This window comes from the organism of the source record quoted next, unplaced genomic scaffold, assembly GCF_019419815.1.
Source record: "Pyrus x bretschneideri cultivar Hongxiangsu unplaced genomic scaffold, Pyrus_bretschneideri_v1 Contig8, whole genome shotgun sequence".
NCBI lineage: Eukaryota > Viridiplantae > Streptophyta > Magnoliopsida > Rosales > Rosaceae > Pyrus > Pyrus x bretschneideri.
This window is the reverse complement of record NW_025999820.1, coordinates 10,516,515-10,532,500: the sequence shown is the minus strand read 5'-3', so window position 1 is coordinate 10,532,500 and position 15,986 is coordinate 10,516,515. Positions and strand designations below refer to the sequence as shown.

At 37.4% G+C, this 15,986-nt stretch overlaps 3 protein-coding genes and 2 pseudogenes across 3 annotated transcripts in view; 2 read left to right on the top strand and 3 right to left on the bottom strand.

Moving 5' to 3' along the window:
* Positions 1 to 2,710, bottom strand: part of LOC103929735 (E3 ubiquitin-protein ligase SPL2-like) — a 7,553-nt gene extending 4,843 nt beyond the window's left edge. Inside the window, exons 1-6 of the mRNA XM_048575247.1 lie at positions 2,706 to 2,710; positions 2,060 to 2,357; positions 1,871 to 1,978; positions 1,662 to 1,724; positions 1,071 to 1,192; positions 872 to 991 (exon numbers count right to left, since the gene is read on the bottom strand). Of these exons, the coding sequence (XP_048431204.1) occupies positions 872 to 991; positions 1,071 to 1,192; positions 1,662 to 1,724; positions 1,871 to 1,978; positions 2,060 to 2,357; positions 2,706 to 2,710 (716 nt within the window). The remainder of the gene's footprint in view (positions 1 to 871; positions 992 to 1,070; positions 1,193 to 1,661; positions 1,725 to 1,870; positions 1,979 to 2,059; positions 2,358 to 2,705) is intronic.
* Positions 2,711 to 5,336: 2,626 nt separating this feature from the next.
* Positions 5,337 to 6,359, bottom strand: LOC103929734 (probable glucan endo-1,3-beta-glucosidase BG4). Its single transcript, XM_009338961.3, has one exon. The coding sequence runs from the start codon at positions 6,357 to 6,359 to the stop codon at positions 5,337 to 5,339; it is 1,023 nt and encodes a 340-aa protein (XP_009337236.2).
* Positions 6,360 to 7,043: 684 nt separating this feature from the next.
* Positions 7,044 to 7,806, bottom strand: LOC125473028 (annotated as a pseudogene).
* Positions 7,807 to 9,495: 1,689 nt separating this feature from the next.
* On the top strand, positions 9,496 to 10,436 carry LOC103951934 (auxin-binding protein ABP19a). Its single transcript, XM_009363422.3, has one exon. The coding sequence runs from the start codon at positions 9,617 to 9,619 to the stop codon at positions 10,244 to 10,246; it is 630 nt and encodes a 209-aa protein (XP_009361697.1). The 5' UTR covers positions 9,496 to 9,616; the 3' UTR covers positions 10,247 to 10,436.
* A 232-nt stretch (positions 10,437 to 10,668) lies between these two features.
* LOC103951933 lies at positions 10,669 to 12,182 on the top strand (annotated as a pseudogene).
* Positions 12,183 to 15,986: the final 3,804 nt, after the last annotated feature.

Sequence of the window (15,986 nt, the reverse complement as noted above, 5' to 3'; positions counted from 1 at the left end):
AATATCCCAACAAAAGTTAACTTTAGACAAATTTAAACAATATTATTAAACTATCATAATTACTCAAAAATCAATAATAGAGTAATATTGTTTGTTTTTCACATAGTTCTAGCAAACAAATAATGTACCCACATAGTTATTAATATATTTTAAGAAATAACCATTGATACATTTTCAAACATAAAATAAATAAATACATGTAATAAACATGGTTCTATTCAGCAAAAAAATGGATACAAATTTAAAATAAAAATATATGGAAAAAAAAAATACTAAAAGGATATATTTGGAAATGACTAATAAGTTATTTAGTTCTAAAATTAATAATGTTGATTTTACTAAAATAATAATAATAATAATAATGTTGATATGAAAAAAAAATTAATATTCAAATAATGATGTGAACAAAAGTCAAACCACCTTAATGAAAAAAGTTCAATTAATGAGAAAGAGAAAAATGAGGTATGAAAATCTAATTTATTTTTTATCAAAACTTGTATCACGGAATTTCTCAAATATCTAAATTGTGAATTATCCATCGAGATAATTATAACTCACATTGCTAATATTACTAAAATATCTCCGAAATTTCAGAGAAATCTAGGAAAGATAGTGCTTCGCCCCCTATCGAGTATATATCGACACTTTTTTTTAGCACATTGATATTTTTACACTAAAGGGAGGAGGAGTTCGGCTACGCCACACAATGAGCAGTCTAATTTGGTATTGAATTTGTCATCCACGAGATTCAAACCTAAGACCTCTCACTTCTAAGTGAAGAAGAATATCACCATACCGTAGTACTGAATGGCATATCAACAATTTTTTAATCATTGGTTGAATGTGAAGGAACAAGAGGATATATTTGCACCTGACAGCAGAATAGCCAAGGAGGCCAATTGGCATTGAACCAAGAACAATCCCACTCCAGAACAATTTTTTTGTACGTAATGCAAGATCTACAACCATCTGTTCCTTAGACATCCTAGAGCTGCAAAAGATACATCAGTTATAATGCACACATCAAAGTACAGATTCAAAAGAAAGTGCTGAGAACAAAATCCACTTACAGAAAATAGGGAAGATCCTTGCAGGACTTGACTTCCAGCAGTCCGTTTTTGAAACTGTAGAGACCAATAGCACTAATTTCCTTTCCCAAACGAAGAATCTCCTCTTCCTTGAGCACTCCACCCTTCAAAACCAGAAGCAAAACAAACAAACAAAATATCACATTACAAGAGTTAGTGAAGTTAAAAACATTAACTCGGATGATAAGACCATCTCCAGCTATGATCGATAGGACCCGTCTCTAGCAAACGGGCTATCAATGAGCTAAGGGCTACCATGCTTGCTAAATATAGCAGGCAACTCCTTTAGCTAAGGCTATATTTTTTGTGGAACCCACATGGGCACTCTCTCTATATTAGTATGTAGCCCTATGCTAGAGACGAAAAAGATAGGGTTCGGGTTATACATTAAGAAAATGATACTTTGGACGCCTAAAACAATGAGAAAGAAGAATTGCAAAACTCACTTGGCACTCGTCACGGCCATAAAGTGCCTCGAAGAATGAACAGGGAGAAGGAGAAAGCGATAACAGGGTGCAAGCGTCGATAAACTGTAGTGAGAGGTAACGGCTGCCTTGATCTATGCACATTTACAACAACAAAATCGGAAATCGGTTTTTTTCCGCGACCACCGCCTTCAACAAGAATGAAAGGAACCTACACAAATATGATTCAAAATTACCATTCATGTTCTTTTTCTCTTTTTTTTTTTGTTTTTTGTTTTTTCTTTTTTGTATGTGGTCAAATGAATTATATAAGCAACAAAATTCACAGAAAATAATGAAAATACATAATTTGAGCACCTTTCGTAAGGAGCTTGATCCTGGATCTGTCAAAGCTCTCCAAAGTGCCCTCCAATACGCTCGAAAATCCCACCATCCGAAAAGGGCCATCCATTCGTTAAATACACACTTCACAAAAATTCAATTTCCAATTCAGTTTCGTCCAAAAAGACTACAGACAGACTACAGTGACAAGAAACAAAAACGTACCGTTTGAGTTCTCCGAACAATGACGGCTCTATCTATTGCTCCTCGTGAGACGAGTACATCAGACTTTTTAAAGATATTCCATTTGCTGTCGTCCAAGGCAGACTTGGCTTCAACGGTGCCACGGAAGACGGCGAGCTTTGCAGTGGACTGGTCGGATTGATCAAACGCGAGGCTTGACCGGAGATCAGAAATTTTTACGGAGGGAGCGATACGGACCTTGGGTAGGACCGAGGAGTAGGAGCTCAATTTGAGCAAGGTGCGCACCGCGGCATACCCTAGGGCAACGCCCAAAATGGGGCTGTCGGGCGAGTTTGGAGACTAGGAAGATTAAAACTTGCTCCGGCGATGGCATTGGCAGTGGTTTTCGTCAGGGTTTGCTTATACAAGATGAGCCATGGCCTTAACCCTAAACCTAAACGAGAAAGAACGTGACAGATTATTTGGTGTAGGGTGATGCTTGTTAAGGGGGCCAAAGAAATATAGAAGAAGAAGGAAGGCTTTCAGTGAATAGATTTTTGAAATTACATAGAAACTTACAGAGAGTCTATTACTCTCGTACTTATCACCTTAATTAACAGCATATTCTCTAGCAAACGTGATTCTATGACATCAATTCATCCTATAATCCTAACAATTCTAAAGAAACCTCATTGTGTAAACTACATTTGAACCATGTCTCTAATAAAGAGAGACCCACCAAAGCAAGCCAGTCCCACCGCTATTAGAGAGATGTACATTTAAAAATGTAATCTCCCTAGCTGGTAATTAATTCCTTTGGTATATGGGTGAATTGTTGAGAATTGTGAGAGATAAGGTGTATTTTCCTTCTTTACAAATCATTGTATATATTTAGACTAGACGTCTAAGCTTTCAAATTGGGAATGTTAACTACCCTTCCTATTTTTCTTTCTCCTAATTGTCTTCCCCGCTCCCCTACTAATCGATTTATTGACCCAGTCAGTGCGTTGAGTGCTTTTGGATTGGGATTGAACAACCTTATTTTGCCAATACCATACGCTTTGAAGAGTTTAAGCTTCAACGACGCCTATATGGATTTGAATGGCTGCTACGAGCTAGAGAATGAGCATTATCCATTGCGAAACTGCCATTACCTTCTGATATTTAACCGATAGATCGAGTGCCATATCATATGTGTAAACTTGCATAAGTTTACATTCATACATCTGATATGAATTAAGTTAACTGCCTATGTTTTGAAATATGTTTGTAGGAAGGCTCCTTGCATCGTTCAAAACTGGTCCCAAAACTAGCAATCATCAGTGCTATTTTGTTACGCTTATAGCCCATGAGATCAAAGAAAGTGATGCAACTAGAGAAGGTAAATACACAAAACAAGAGTATTTACTTCATGAGGGGGAAAATTACCGAAACTTAAGGATAAATACACAAAACAAGAGTATTTACTTCATGAGGCGGAAAATGACCGAAACTTAAGGAACTCTAACACTAAACCCTAAGAAATGCAAATTGATGCTAAGATTCATATATATTCGCGCCGCAACGAGAATTTCTTGCTGGCAAATAGGGCACTTTGGTAAAATAGGAACTTTTAGCTAATGCATTACGTACAGCGCTGGCAACAAACCAGATGCCCACAAGGAATGAATGCGGATTGCCTTCTATCATCTGGCATATGACACACAACCGTCGCCCTGGAACATCATCTCCTACATCAAACTAAAATAGATTAGAGTAAACGCTATGATTATTAGGATAATCTTGAGAAAGACCCTAGAAACAAATTTTAATAAAGGATTAGGGTTGGTGTAATGGAAGCTACTCAAAGGTCTGTCGACGAAACTCTCCAGATAGCCATCCATATGACATCAGATTCGTCGTGTTCGTATTTTGTAGATTAGGTTTGGTGTAATGGTGGCCGGTGCCATTTCATATGAGAGCAGTGACCATGATTTAAGTGTGAGAAGTAGGTTCTGGCCTTGCTCGGCTGTAGAGTTTTTTTTTTCCCATATAGGACAATGTTGTATATTAGTGTAATCGTTGGGAACTGTAATTTAATGTTAGTATGTAAAACTTAAAATTAGCCATTTAGTACTAAGGCCTAGTGATATTTCTTTTCACTTGTAAATGAGAAGTCTTAGGTTCAATTCTCGTCAAAGGCAAATTTGAACCACATTATTGCTAGCATATTATAAGGCTTAGCCACTTTTCCACCTCCTTAGTGTAGATAATATCGTTTGTTTAAAAAAAAAAAAAACATGATAATATTTTATGTTTAGTATATCAGAATGTTTACTAAATCCGACCTTGATATGGTTCTATGTTTAGCATATCCATTCTCATAATTTGAATGTATTTTCTTAATTGTATAATTATTGGAACAAACATTCCTTAAAACCGTTGCCACTCTCAAAAGACACTCAACTTAATGAGCAAACCCTAAATCGGGACGACTTAATTATAAATAACACAATAAAGAAATGTAAAATCCACAGATTTTGTGATTTCCAATCACATTATTGAAACTGAAATTTAGATAGAGGCAGGATTTTGCAACCCTAAGCTAGAGTTGGTGCAATGTAAATAGAGCTCCATGTTGTGGTTGAAGAATGGTTACCGTCTCGCTCGAATGAGTGTCAATCAAGAAATAAGACCGGTAGTGTTCATCCATCTTATGCGCTGAAAATTGCATGAGCACTACAATGCTTCCAATTTGAATTACTCATATGTCACTCCACCTCCCTCTAATCAATCACAATCTAGTAAGGGATAAGTATCAAATGTATAGTTTGAATCATGGCGACGGTGTTGAAAATCAACGATATAAAGAAATAGCAACTGAGGAACCTCAAATACGAGGCATGATATAGAAAAATTGGCTCAGCAACAGATGTACTACAGACTCTTAAGATGCCACTCGAGGGGTTTCTGGGATGACAAAGTAACTCCAAAATCCTACTCGAAATGTTCACATCGATGCAAAGATCCTAAGGAAATATTGTATGTGCATTTACATTCAAGCCATAGAGCTCCTAAATGTAACTGAACTGATAAAACATGCAAGCTAAGCTACAGAAAACTAAAACGAGATGAAAAAGGGTCACACTTTAAGTGTGAGAGGCTAAAAAGAGTGTTCACCGATTTTCTTAAATAAATAGTGAGTCAAACTGAATAATCGCAAATATATTCAGTCATCTTATAATCACAAAATATGTTAAACTAAATCTTTATAATTAATATATAAAAGAAAGAATAGAAAGATGCATAACCTGATCTTGGATAATATCTAATTTATGAATTAAAAGACAGGATAAACAGGTTGCATGTTAGGATGAAAAAGTCCAAAATGTTGCTCCACACCATTAGGTTTCTGATTCTCATTGAACATGGCGAACATGTACCCTTCAATGTAAGCACCAGGTCTTTTCGGTGTCCCTGCCATCGACGTTATGTGGTTCATGTAGTTCTTGTTATATGTCGCAGCAAGTTCTGGAGTGGTGAAATTTCCGTTCCCATCTGAAGGCCAACCGCTCTCAGACACCACCACATTAGCCCCAACACCTCCTATTTTCTCCATTGCTGCCAAAAATGCATCAACTATAGCATCAAACATGTTATAATAGCTCAAACTCCCATCCTGAACCACGGGACTTGTCGCAGTAAACTGAGCGTAGTCTAACCGAATGTTTGCAGGGTCTGATGCATAGGCAAAGTAAGGGTACACGTTGATCATAAGGGGTGAAGATAGTTGCGCTAAAAATGGAACAATGCCACCCATAATACTACTTACCTCGGACGTAAACTCACCACTCGAAGGTGGGTATGAAACTCCCAAGGCAGACCCTGGCACAACTGTGGTGACCTTAATACCGGCCAAATTTTTTTCATCTAGGATGTTCTGTAGAGAAAGCATTACCGTCAAAACATAGTCACCCAAGGCACCAGGAATAACCTCGTTACCAACTGAAATGTAGTTGAAGATGATATCATTTAAGTAAGGCTCTACATTGGATGCAAACCATGAGTTCACAGCATCTTGACTAACAGCTAAATTTGGTAAGTCTTCGTTACAATTGCCTAGCGTGACATTGATTTGTCTCCCTCTCAGTGCTTGGAGTGCTGAGGGGTTGGGATCAAAGAGCCTCATCTTCCCAATACCGTAAGTTTTGTAGAGATTAACCACTTCTGGTGCAGAAGGCAGGTCATTTCCTATCATTCCATAGCAAACACCTATGTTGGGCGAAGCTTCGACGAGGCCTATATGGTTGTGGACGGTTGCTACAAAGGATAAAATGAGTGCAATCCAATGCAGTACTGCCATCACTTTCTGATCACTGAGCGCAATTGAAATGGCTGAGAATTTTTGTGAATATTTTTTATCTCAGAGAGAAGAGACTTTATAATTACAAATTTTGACCCCGCAGGGATTAAATCTTTAAACTCAAGCAATTTACAGCAGCAGATACACTGAATAAAGACAAAGTTATAAGAATTAAAGACCAATACATGATTCAGGAGTTGATTCTTGGAGTGCACGGGTATATCTTTTTCTTTGATTGCTTTAACAATGAACAAGACTGCCCTCGTAAATTTCTTTCAGTCCTTCCATAAATTTCAAGTTTTTGCATTTATACTTAATGATTTTCTAATCAATACAATTAAATCTATCATGATAAGAATCCCGATGACGATATTTATCCAGGTCTGAATAAATGCACAACATCCCTCTTTTTGCTTCTTCATTCGCCGTATCAACGAATATCTCGTACTATTCCCTTAAAAAATTGAAATGGTGAGGAGAATATATATATATATATATATATATATATATATGTAATGAGTTTGATCCCTGTGGCTAGTCCGGTAGTAGGTGCTAGTTGGCCGGGGCTTTGCGGTTCCCCTGCGCACACCAGTTCAATTATCCTCCCTAATTGGAAAAAGTTTAAGAGAAATTTCAAGATCATGCACTCTCTTTATTAATTACATGATGGATACATAAGTTTTCTTAAAGGTTAACAGGTTGCTTGTTAGGATAACAAAGTCAAAAATGTTGCTCCACGCCACTAGGTTACTTTTTTTTTGAAGAACCACTAGGTTTCTGATTCTCATTGAACATGGCAAAAATGTACCCTCTAACGTAAGCACCAAGTTTTTTTGGTGTCCCTGTTTCGAGGTTCTGTTCTTCACAAAATTCATGTTACATGTCCCAGCCAGCAAGTTTTGGAGTGGTGAAATTTCCAATTCCATCCGAAGGCCAACCACTCTCCGCCACCACAGCACTGACATCACCCCCTCCAGCTTTCTCCATTGCCGTGAATAAAGCATCCACTATGGCATCAAACAGGTTGTAACAGCTCACGACCCAACCACGGGGCTAGTTGCGTTGTGCAGAGACCAAGAGTAGATTCGTAGGGTCTGATGCATAGGCGAAGTAAGGATACACATTGATCACAAGGGGTGGTCCTTTCGCGGATAAAAATGAAAGAATGCCACTCTTAGCACTGCTTGTTCTGATGTGAACGCACCACTCAAAGGCGGATAGGAAGATTGTAAGGCATTTCCGGGCAAAACAGTTGTCACCTTAATACCGTTAAGTTTTAATCGTGGAGGACTTTTTGTAGATACTTCATTACAGGCAAGACATACCCTCCCAAGGAACCAGGAATAACCTCATTACTAACAGCAATGAAATTGAAGTTAACGTCATTTAGGTGTGTTTCTACATTGGTATTAAACCATGAGTTCACGGCATCTTGATTATGTAGCATAAGATTCTGTCAAGACTGATCACTTTCTAGTGAAAAATTGCATTAGATAATTAATTCATTCTAATCATATATAGACGAAATCACATGAGATGATCATGAATATACGTCAATAAAAAAAAATTGACACCCTATTCTAAACTATGGGAGTGGAATTCGAAATCGGGTGCAGAAATAGGGGCATATCAGTCTAGCCAACTTAACTAGGCATAAGTTTGCAGCAAATTTATTTAAAAGCGGAGCCTAAAAACTTTGATATTTAGTGGATAACAATGTATAAGAAGGTAACACAATCTCAACGAGCAATCGGCGTAAACCGGTGGCTACTGGTTGGAGGGATTACACTACCTGATTGATGAGATGGCTAAATGAAGTCTCTCTACCTAAAACAACTTGAGCCTTGGATTAAATCAAGAGTAGTTCATTCCATATATATGCCCTGATTTGAGATGCTTGTCTGGTTTTAACGTCGTAACCTGATTGTTTAACTTTTCCTCACATTTTGTTATATGCACGTTGGATGCTGCTGTTCAATTTTAGGTCAGTCCTGTTCATTTCGCTTTTTTATTTTGCCATTTTTTTTTCATTTTTTTCACACAAGGATATACTCCCGGTGACACCCAAGTACTAGGGTTTACTTTGAGATTAGTATGATATATATGCAATCTGCAATATGTATGGTTAATCTGCATTGACTGATATTGTAATGATAAGGTGAAATGTAAAAAATTATTACAGTTACTATATATATATACAAAGAGACAGAATTTGAAAAGACTTTCCAGACTTCCCAATAATGAAATCCAAGAACCCTGCGAGACGGGGAACTTCTGATATCCACACATTTCCCATTTTCCTGCCCCCTTTTAGCTGTCAAGATGTCTTCTTATGCCTCCCCCTGACTCAAGGACCACAATCTTCTGCACCATTTTTGGACACTCCTTGTTGTTTCCAATCTTACATTCTCAAGTCACAATGGCAAAGATTGACGTAGAAACATTTCGGACTAAATTAAACCTTTGCATATATGAGCTGGCTGTACGCGCTTGAGCAAGCTAAAGTCTTTGAGTACCTCAATTTGATTGCCAATCTGCAATGTAGTTGGCTGTGCTGCTTTTGCTTGATTGATATAGCTAGCGTTATAGAACGCAGTCGGAAAAGCTGATATTCGTTTAGTGGAACACGAAAAAAAAATTCTTATGATACTACGCCCTAGTTTGGTGGCGATTCTGAAAAAAATAGCTATAAAAAAAATTAGGAGCTTTTTATGTTTGGTAAACATTCAGCTTCAGTTTTTTTTCACAGTTTTGGGTTAAAAAAAGTCAAAAACACAAAGCTGCAAAACTCAGCTTACCAAACACTCTGCTGCTTATTCTCACAGCACAGCAGAAACAGTTTTTTTTTAAAGCACAGCAATACCAAATCAGCCCGTACTATTAATTAAACTACAAAAGATTTGGAAACTTAAAAATTAACAGTAGGAGTTGACAGTAGGTCGGTAGATTTTGTGTACATGATATCTTGCTGTTACTGCATTTTTCAAAAGCAAAAAGAGGCTTCTTGTTGTTATATGAAGAAAATATCTTAATCACATGCATCACAGTTTGAAATCTGTCGCTTCCCTCGGTCGTATACGTTACGTTATAATATTACTGCACATGTGAATCCTTCATGGGCACATTCCAAACAACCAATTGCAAATGGCTCAAGAAATTCACGTTATCCCTCTATATATACAGTCCTAATTTCCTTATCAAGAAATACCTCAAAACAGAAGGCTAAAACCGAAAAAATAACCAAACGATCCTTGAAGATGATTTTCCCTATCTTCTTCACATTTTCTCTCCTCCTCTCCTCCTCCCTTGCTTCCGTGCAAGACTTCTGCGTCGCAAACTACAAAGCTCCGGAGGGCCCTGCTGGCTACTCTTGCAAAAAGCCTGCTAAAGTTACGGTAGATGATTTCGTGTACTCTGGCCTAGGCATTCCTGGCAACACCACGAATATCATCAAAGCTGCAGTCACCCCTGCTTTTGCTGCTCAATTTCCCGGTGTGAATGGCCTCGGCATTTCACTCGCGCGCCTAGACCTAGCTGTGGGTGGAGTCATCCCATTTCACACTCACCCCGGGGCTTCTGAAGTCCTACTTGTTGCTCAAGGAACAATAATTGCCGGGTTTGTTTCCTCAGCTAACACGGTTTATCTGAAAACTCTTAAAAAAGGTGACATTATGGTGTTCCCTCAAGGTCTACTGCACTTCCAAGTGAATGGAGATAAAACTCCAGCCCTTGCATTTGTTAGCTTCAGTAGTCCAAGCCCCGGTCTGCAGATTCTGGACTTTGCACTGTTCCAAAACGACTTACCTACTGAATTGATAGCGCAGACTACCTTCCTCGACGCTGCGCAGATAAAGAAGCTTAAGGGTGTTCTTGGTGGTACCAATTAGAATGTCTCTTTCTTTTCATCCCCCGTCTTCTGGGGTTATTCCATGTCCCTTTGTTTTCTCGTTGTGATTGAGAGTAAAAGAGTTCTGTTTAGGGTGATTCTTGCACGCTTTCAGAAGCATTATACTGCTTCAGTCTGACCAATGTAGCAGCAATTATGTTGAAGGCAATATATGCATCTTTCAAACAAAATTCGTTCTTTTTATATTATTTCTATATTATTGAGGTAACATGCTTAATTTTCAATCAAAAAACAAGAACACTAGCGTACCTTATTCATTGAAAATTGCACGATAAGGTGAACCGGAGAAAAATTTTACAGTTTTGATACACAAAACAAGACAGAATTCGAAAACTGTCTTCTTATGTTCCTCCCCCCCCCCCCCCCCCCCCCCCCCCCCAATCCCGTCCATTTTCTCAAGGCCCACAATCTGCTCACCATTTTCGGACTCTGTCGATGGACTTCAAATCTTAGGACACAACCTTGGACCCTCTAAGTAGATAAGATATATAAGTTCACAAAACACGAAATACGTCTATATCTCGTTAATGTATTGATTGTTTAGAGAAACAGTTGCAAAATATGTTAGGTAATCTATAGTTGATAATTATATATAACAGGCTGAAAAAAACTAGTTTTCGTTCTGTGGAACACCAAATTTTTATAGTACTATCGGGATGGGATTTACTTGAAACGGTGAAAGATTTGGGAACTCGAATAACAGGAAGTCAATAGTTTTCTGCATATCATATTGTTGCTGTTACTGTATCGTCAAAAACAAAAAGAGGCTTCTTCTTGTCATCTGAGAAAAATATCATACTCACATGCTTCACGGCTTGAAATCTGTCCTATGCCTCATCGTATAATTTCAAAATATAATACATGTGAACCCTAATGGGCATATTCCGAACAATCAATTGCAATATGAGCTCAAGATATTTACATTATCCCACTGTGTGTGTATATGATCCCAAATTTCTTATCAAGAAAAAGGCTTCACTGTTGCGCTTTGTAACAATGCTTTTTCCTATCTTCTTCACATTTTTCTCCTCTCCTCCTCCTCCAATGCAGCTGTGCAGGACTTCTGTGTTGCAGACCTCACAGTGCCCGACGGCCCTGCAGGCTACTCTTGCAAAAGTTAAAGTGGATGACTTTGTTTTCTCAGGCCTAGATTTTGCTGGCAACACCACAAACGTCATCAAAGCTGCACTCACCCAGGCATTTGCTGCTCAGTTCCCTGGTGTCAACGGCCTTGGCATTTTGCTCACGCATCTAGACCTGGCTGTTGGTGGAGTCGTCTCATTCCACACACACACCCTGGAGCTTCGGAAGTCCTGATTGTCATCGAAGGGACAATCTGTGCCGGCTTTGTTTCCTTGGCGAACACAGTTTATCTACAAACTCTTGAGAAGGGTGATATTATGGTTTTCCCTCAGGGGTTATTGCACTTCCAAGTGAATGGAGGTGAGACTCCAGCCCTTGCATTTGCTAGCTTCAGTAGTCCAAGCCCAGGGCTGCAGATTCTGGACTTTGCGCTGTTTAAAAACGATTTAGCAACGGAACTGATAGCGCGGACTACTTTCCTCCATGTTGCTCAGATCAAGAAGCTGAAGGGTGTTCTTGGTGGTACTAATTAGTAGTTAAGCTCTCTCATTTCGGTTTCCTTTTAGTGGCAGTTTCTGGATTTGTTGTAGAAGAGTAATATGCTCGATTTTTGTATGCTTGTACTAGAAGTATAGTTGTGTGGGCTTATTCTTAAAGGCGAAATGCCCCATTTATTTGAAACCCTGTTCTTATTTGCATCTGAAGATGAATAAATGCATGTTTCTTCACATATCTTGTATAATTTGAAGCAAGAAACAAGTCGGGTCGAACAACTTTAGGATCGATATCAGCAATGCAGTGCATCCAACGATCAACTACTGAATCAGAATTACAGAGCTACGGCACAATTAAACCCGAACGATGAAATGAACAAAGTGTTGACCTCAACCATACACTCTCAATGTTCACCTCAACTAATATTTGTATGGTTTAAATTTCTTTATGGATTATATCCAAGTTCCGATTTCGCCTCACCACCACATAGTGTTACTAATCCACTCGTTTAATAACACAGGTATCTTTATATAGTACTATACCTAATTTCCATCAACTATTTACTATAGCTTACACACAATATAACACGTGAATTAATTACACCATGTAGTTTCTTTATCAAGAAGACTTCAATCAGTAGCATAATTAAGCCATCAATCTGGGCTTAACTTATGCAGATTAACCAAAATTTCATGCCAAATCCAATTTTGCACGACGGTTATCGATCAAAAATTCAAAATCACATTTTCCATCTCCCTTCTTTTCTACATCAAAAGGCGCTATGGTTGTTAAAGAAAAAAAAAAACTTTATTGGCACTTTTCAATCACTTTCCTCAGGAACTTTCCAAGAAAGAAACATCAAGTTCACAACTTAACTTAATTTCATAAATTACCAATCAATACACCCACATCAAAAAATCACTCTCTTACAATGTTGAATTAAGGTTATTTGAATTCGTACAAAACTGTTTATTTATACTGTCATTTTCTTCTTCTGCACTCTTCCCCTTTTCTCCGATTGAATAATACAAAAAAGAATCAATGTACAAAAATAAAAAGAGGAGCGCATGAGGAGAAACTAGGGATTTGAACACATGCGAGAAAATGGCGGAATGTGACGATGACGATGGGATGAACGGAGCCAACTGCAAGGAAGGCCAAGAGTGGTGGGTGAGTTTTTTTTTTTTTTTTTGTTGAAAGGCAAACTTTATTAAATTCTAATAGGAATGTTTACGTCTTCAGCAAGAACATTAAATAAAAATTTCAGACCAACAACGTCCCAACGGAAGGCACCTACATGTGAGGCAACGTATAAGGCTACAACATGAGCAGCGACATTTCCATTCCGCTTGACAAACCCAAACCCCACCAACACCACATATTTCCCATTAATATAGCATTCCAAAGTCGCATCCACCACATATTTCCCATTAATCATACTAATTATCACCTGAGAATCAGACTCAATTTCCACTTCCTCATAACCCAATTCCAGACAAACCAATAATGCTGCACGAATCGCCGCAACTTCAGCCATAGCCGCCGTTACACTGCGCCGCCCCCCCCCCCTCCCCTCCCCCCCCCCCTCCCCTCCTCCCCCCCCCCCCCCCCCCCCCCCCCCCAAGCCACGCGCAACAAGAGCGGTGGGTGAGTTTGGCGGCAAGTGTCAACTACCCAAAAGTCCGTTAATATTGTTACTTTTTTTCTTGATGAAGCTCATGTTCATTAATTTGCTTTTGAAATGGAACGATACGTGTTTTTAGTAAACTTTTAAAATCTAGTCGTAGTGAGTGTTTACCTCATGTACAAAATTATATCATTAATTCAATGTTCTTTAGTATTATAAGTGATTTGTAAATCAGTTGATTAAGAATCTTCATTCTTACATCTAAAGTTCTGTGTTCAAATCCTTATCCCCATTGTTTAATATAGATATCTTATCGTTTTTCAAAAAGTACGGCACTTAATATAATTAATGCACATATTATAATACAAGCAGAAATTTCAAAAGATGAGTGAAAAATCGGAATTGAAGTTGATAATCAAAGCAGGTAGATATTACGGTTATGTTATTTGGACACCCATAAGTGGTAAGACACACTCTCTAATGTAGGTAGAATCCACCTACAATGTTAAGGTCACTTTTCTATATCCAAATATTATAATTGTAATGGGAGGTGATTTTTACACACAATTTTTAGCCTCTCACACCATTCTTTATTTCTAGCCATCAAATTAAGTAAATCAAATAAATTAACAAAACAAACATAAATAAACAAGAATGTATAGAAAGCTAAAAATGACGTGTATTTATCATTTCTCAATATTATTATCACTAAAGCTATAAATCCCATAGGTTTTTCAACATCAATTTGACATTTGGATGGCAGAGACTTGAGAAATGCTAAGGAGATTCTCTCAAAGTGAGACTCTCCATGGTCACGGATTCTCTGTCATCTCACAATTTAACGTTAATTTCCGTGCTAACATTATAAAACATTGTGCTAAAATCATGAGGTGACAGAAAGTGGATGAAGAGTTTCAGTTATGACATAGTTTCATTTGCATTTCTCTAGAGACTTGTCACTAATCTAATCCCACAATTAAGGTTATTATTTGTCTAATAAAAAAGGGAATTGTTATTGGCACTCCAAAAATCTCATTCTACACTCCAAACTTTCTATATTTGGAAAAAAAAATACACTTGTGAAGAGTGTAGAATGAGATTTTTGAAGTGTCAATAACACTTCCCATAAAAAATGACCCCAAGGTGTTGGTGGGATGATAGATCAACATCGAAATCAAAGCTTCCACTCCAAACAATAATACAATCCTATTTATATTTAAGACCAAGTAGTTTATACATAAACAATTGATTTATAAAACATGGTCCATCTCCAACTCAACTTGATTGGACAAATTAAATTCGTCGAATATGTAACATATTAATTTTGCCAGTTCGTATACAGCAAAGATGCATATCGTATTATCACTTTCTTGGTCCCACTCTTCAGTAAGAGAATAATTTACATAATACGAGTTAGTCATGTGTTATTTTGTGCTAGTAAAACAAAAATATTTGTATAAAAACTTACACATTTTACATATCTTTATTTTACTATCACATTACGTTACCGTGACACTGTACATGTGTTATGTTACCATGAAAGTCTTTCTCTTGAGTTTGAACACAAATTAACCTAATTAATCATGTAGTATTTCGGTCTTGCTACACACAAATTCAAATCCCCGTCCTTCAAAAAGAAAAGTTTTGTCACAAACCTAATCACTAGCACAGATCCTAATGCTGAATACGGTCCGTTATCTTTCCCTCTATTTGTTTCACTTTCTAATGAATCATATCTAACACTAATCACCGAGGATGATCCTCTTTAATTATGCTAAATTCCCAATCATTGAAATCAAAGTCCCTATGATTAAGATATAAACATGATTCTATCGTCTACTTAAGTTCTTTTTAATTAATTTTGAGAAATTTTATTTGAATCAATAACCTTATTCTACGCCCAACTCACTCTCTGTGCTATATTATTTTAATTAAACTATTAACATCTTCTTAAACTCAATTTAACTACCTAAATTCTCCTTACAAATCCAATTTAATATGTAAATTTTCTCTAGACCCATTTAAAAGATAAAAACCCAAAGTCAAAGAACATGTTCCTCCTTCCAACAGGTTCATTGACTTTCTTTTCAATTCTTCATGATTAATAGAAATAGAAATTAATTAGAATTTGTGAGAATTAATTAATTCATCCTTTAAGTTTACAGGAAGATGACAGAAAGGACATTACCAACACCAGACACTTGCTTTTGATGGAGTCTCCATCACTCTCTACAGTGTTGCTCTCAATAAATCTCAGGTTGTCTTGCATGGCCATGTTAAGCAAGCCGTCCTCTCCTCTTGGGGTCCCATCGCTGGGCTAGAACCTTAATTTCAACATAAACCCCCTCTTTGTCAAGGCAAAAGCTTGTGGATGGATCGATTTTTTCTTTTGTTTTGCACACGGAATTGGGCTAACAAAGTTTTTTCTATTTTTGCAGGCAATACACTCATAAACCCTAAACAAATAATTCAAAAAACAAAAAAAAATTTGCATAAATCGCTTCATACTTTAATA

Bases quoted from the DNA above. Each gene is read 5' to 3' on its own strand.
- LOC103951934 (XM_009363422.3), top strand. From the start codon at position 9,617: ATGATTTTCCCTATCTTCTTCACATTTTCTCTCCTCCTCTCCTCCTCC.
- LOC103929734 (XM_009338961.3), bottom strand. From the start codon at position 6,359: ATGGCAGTACTGCATTGGATTGCACTCATTTTATCCTTTGTAGCAACC.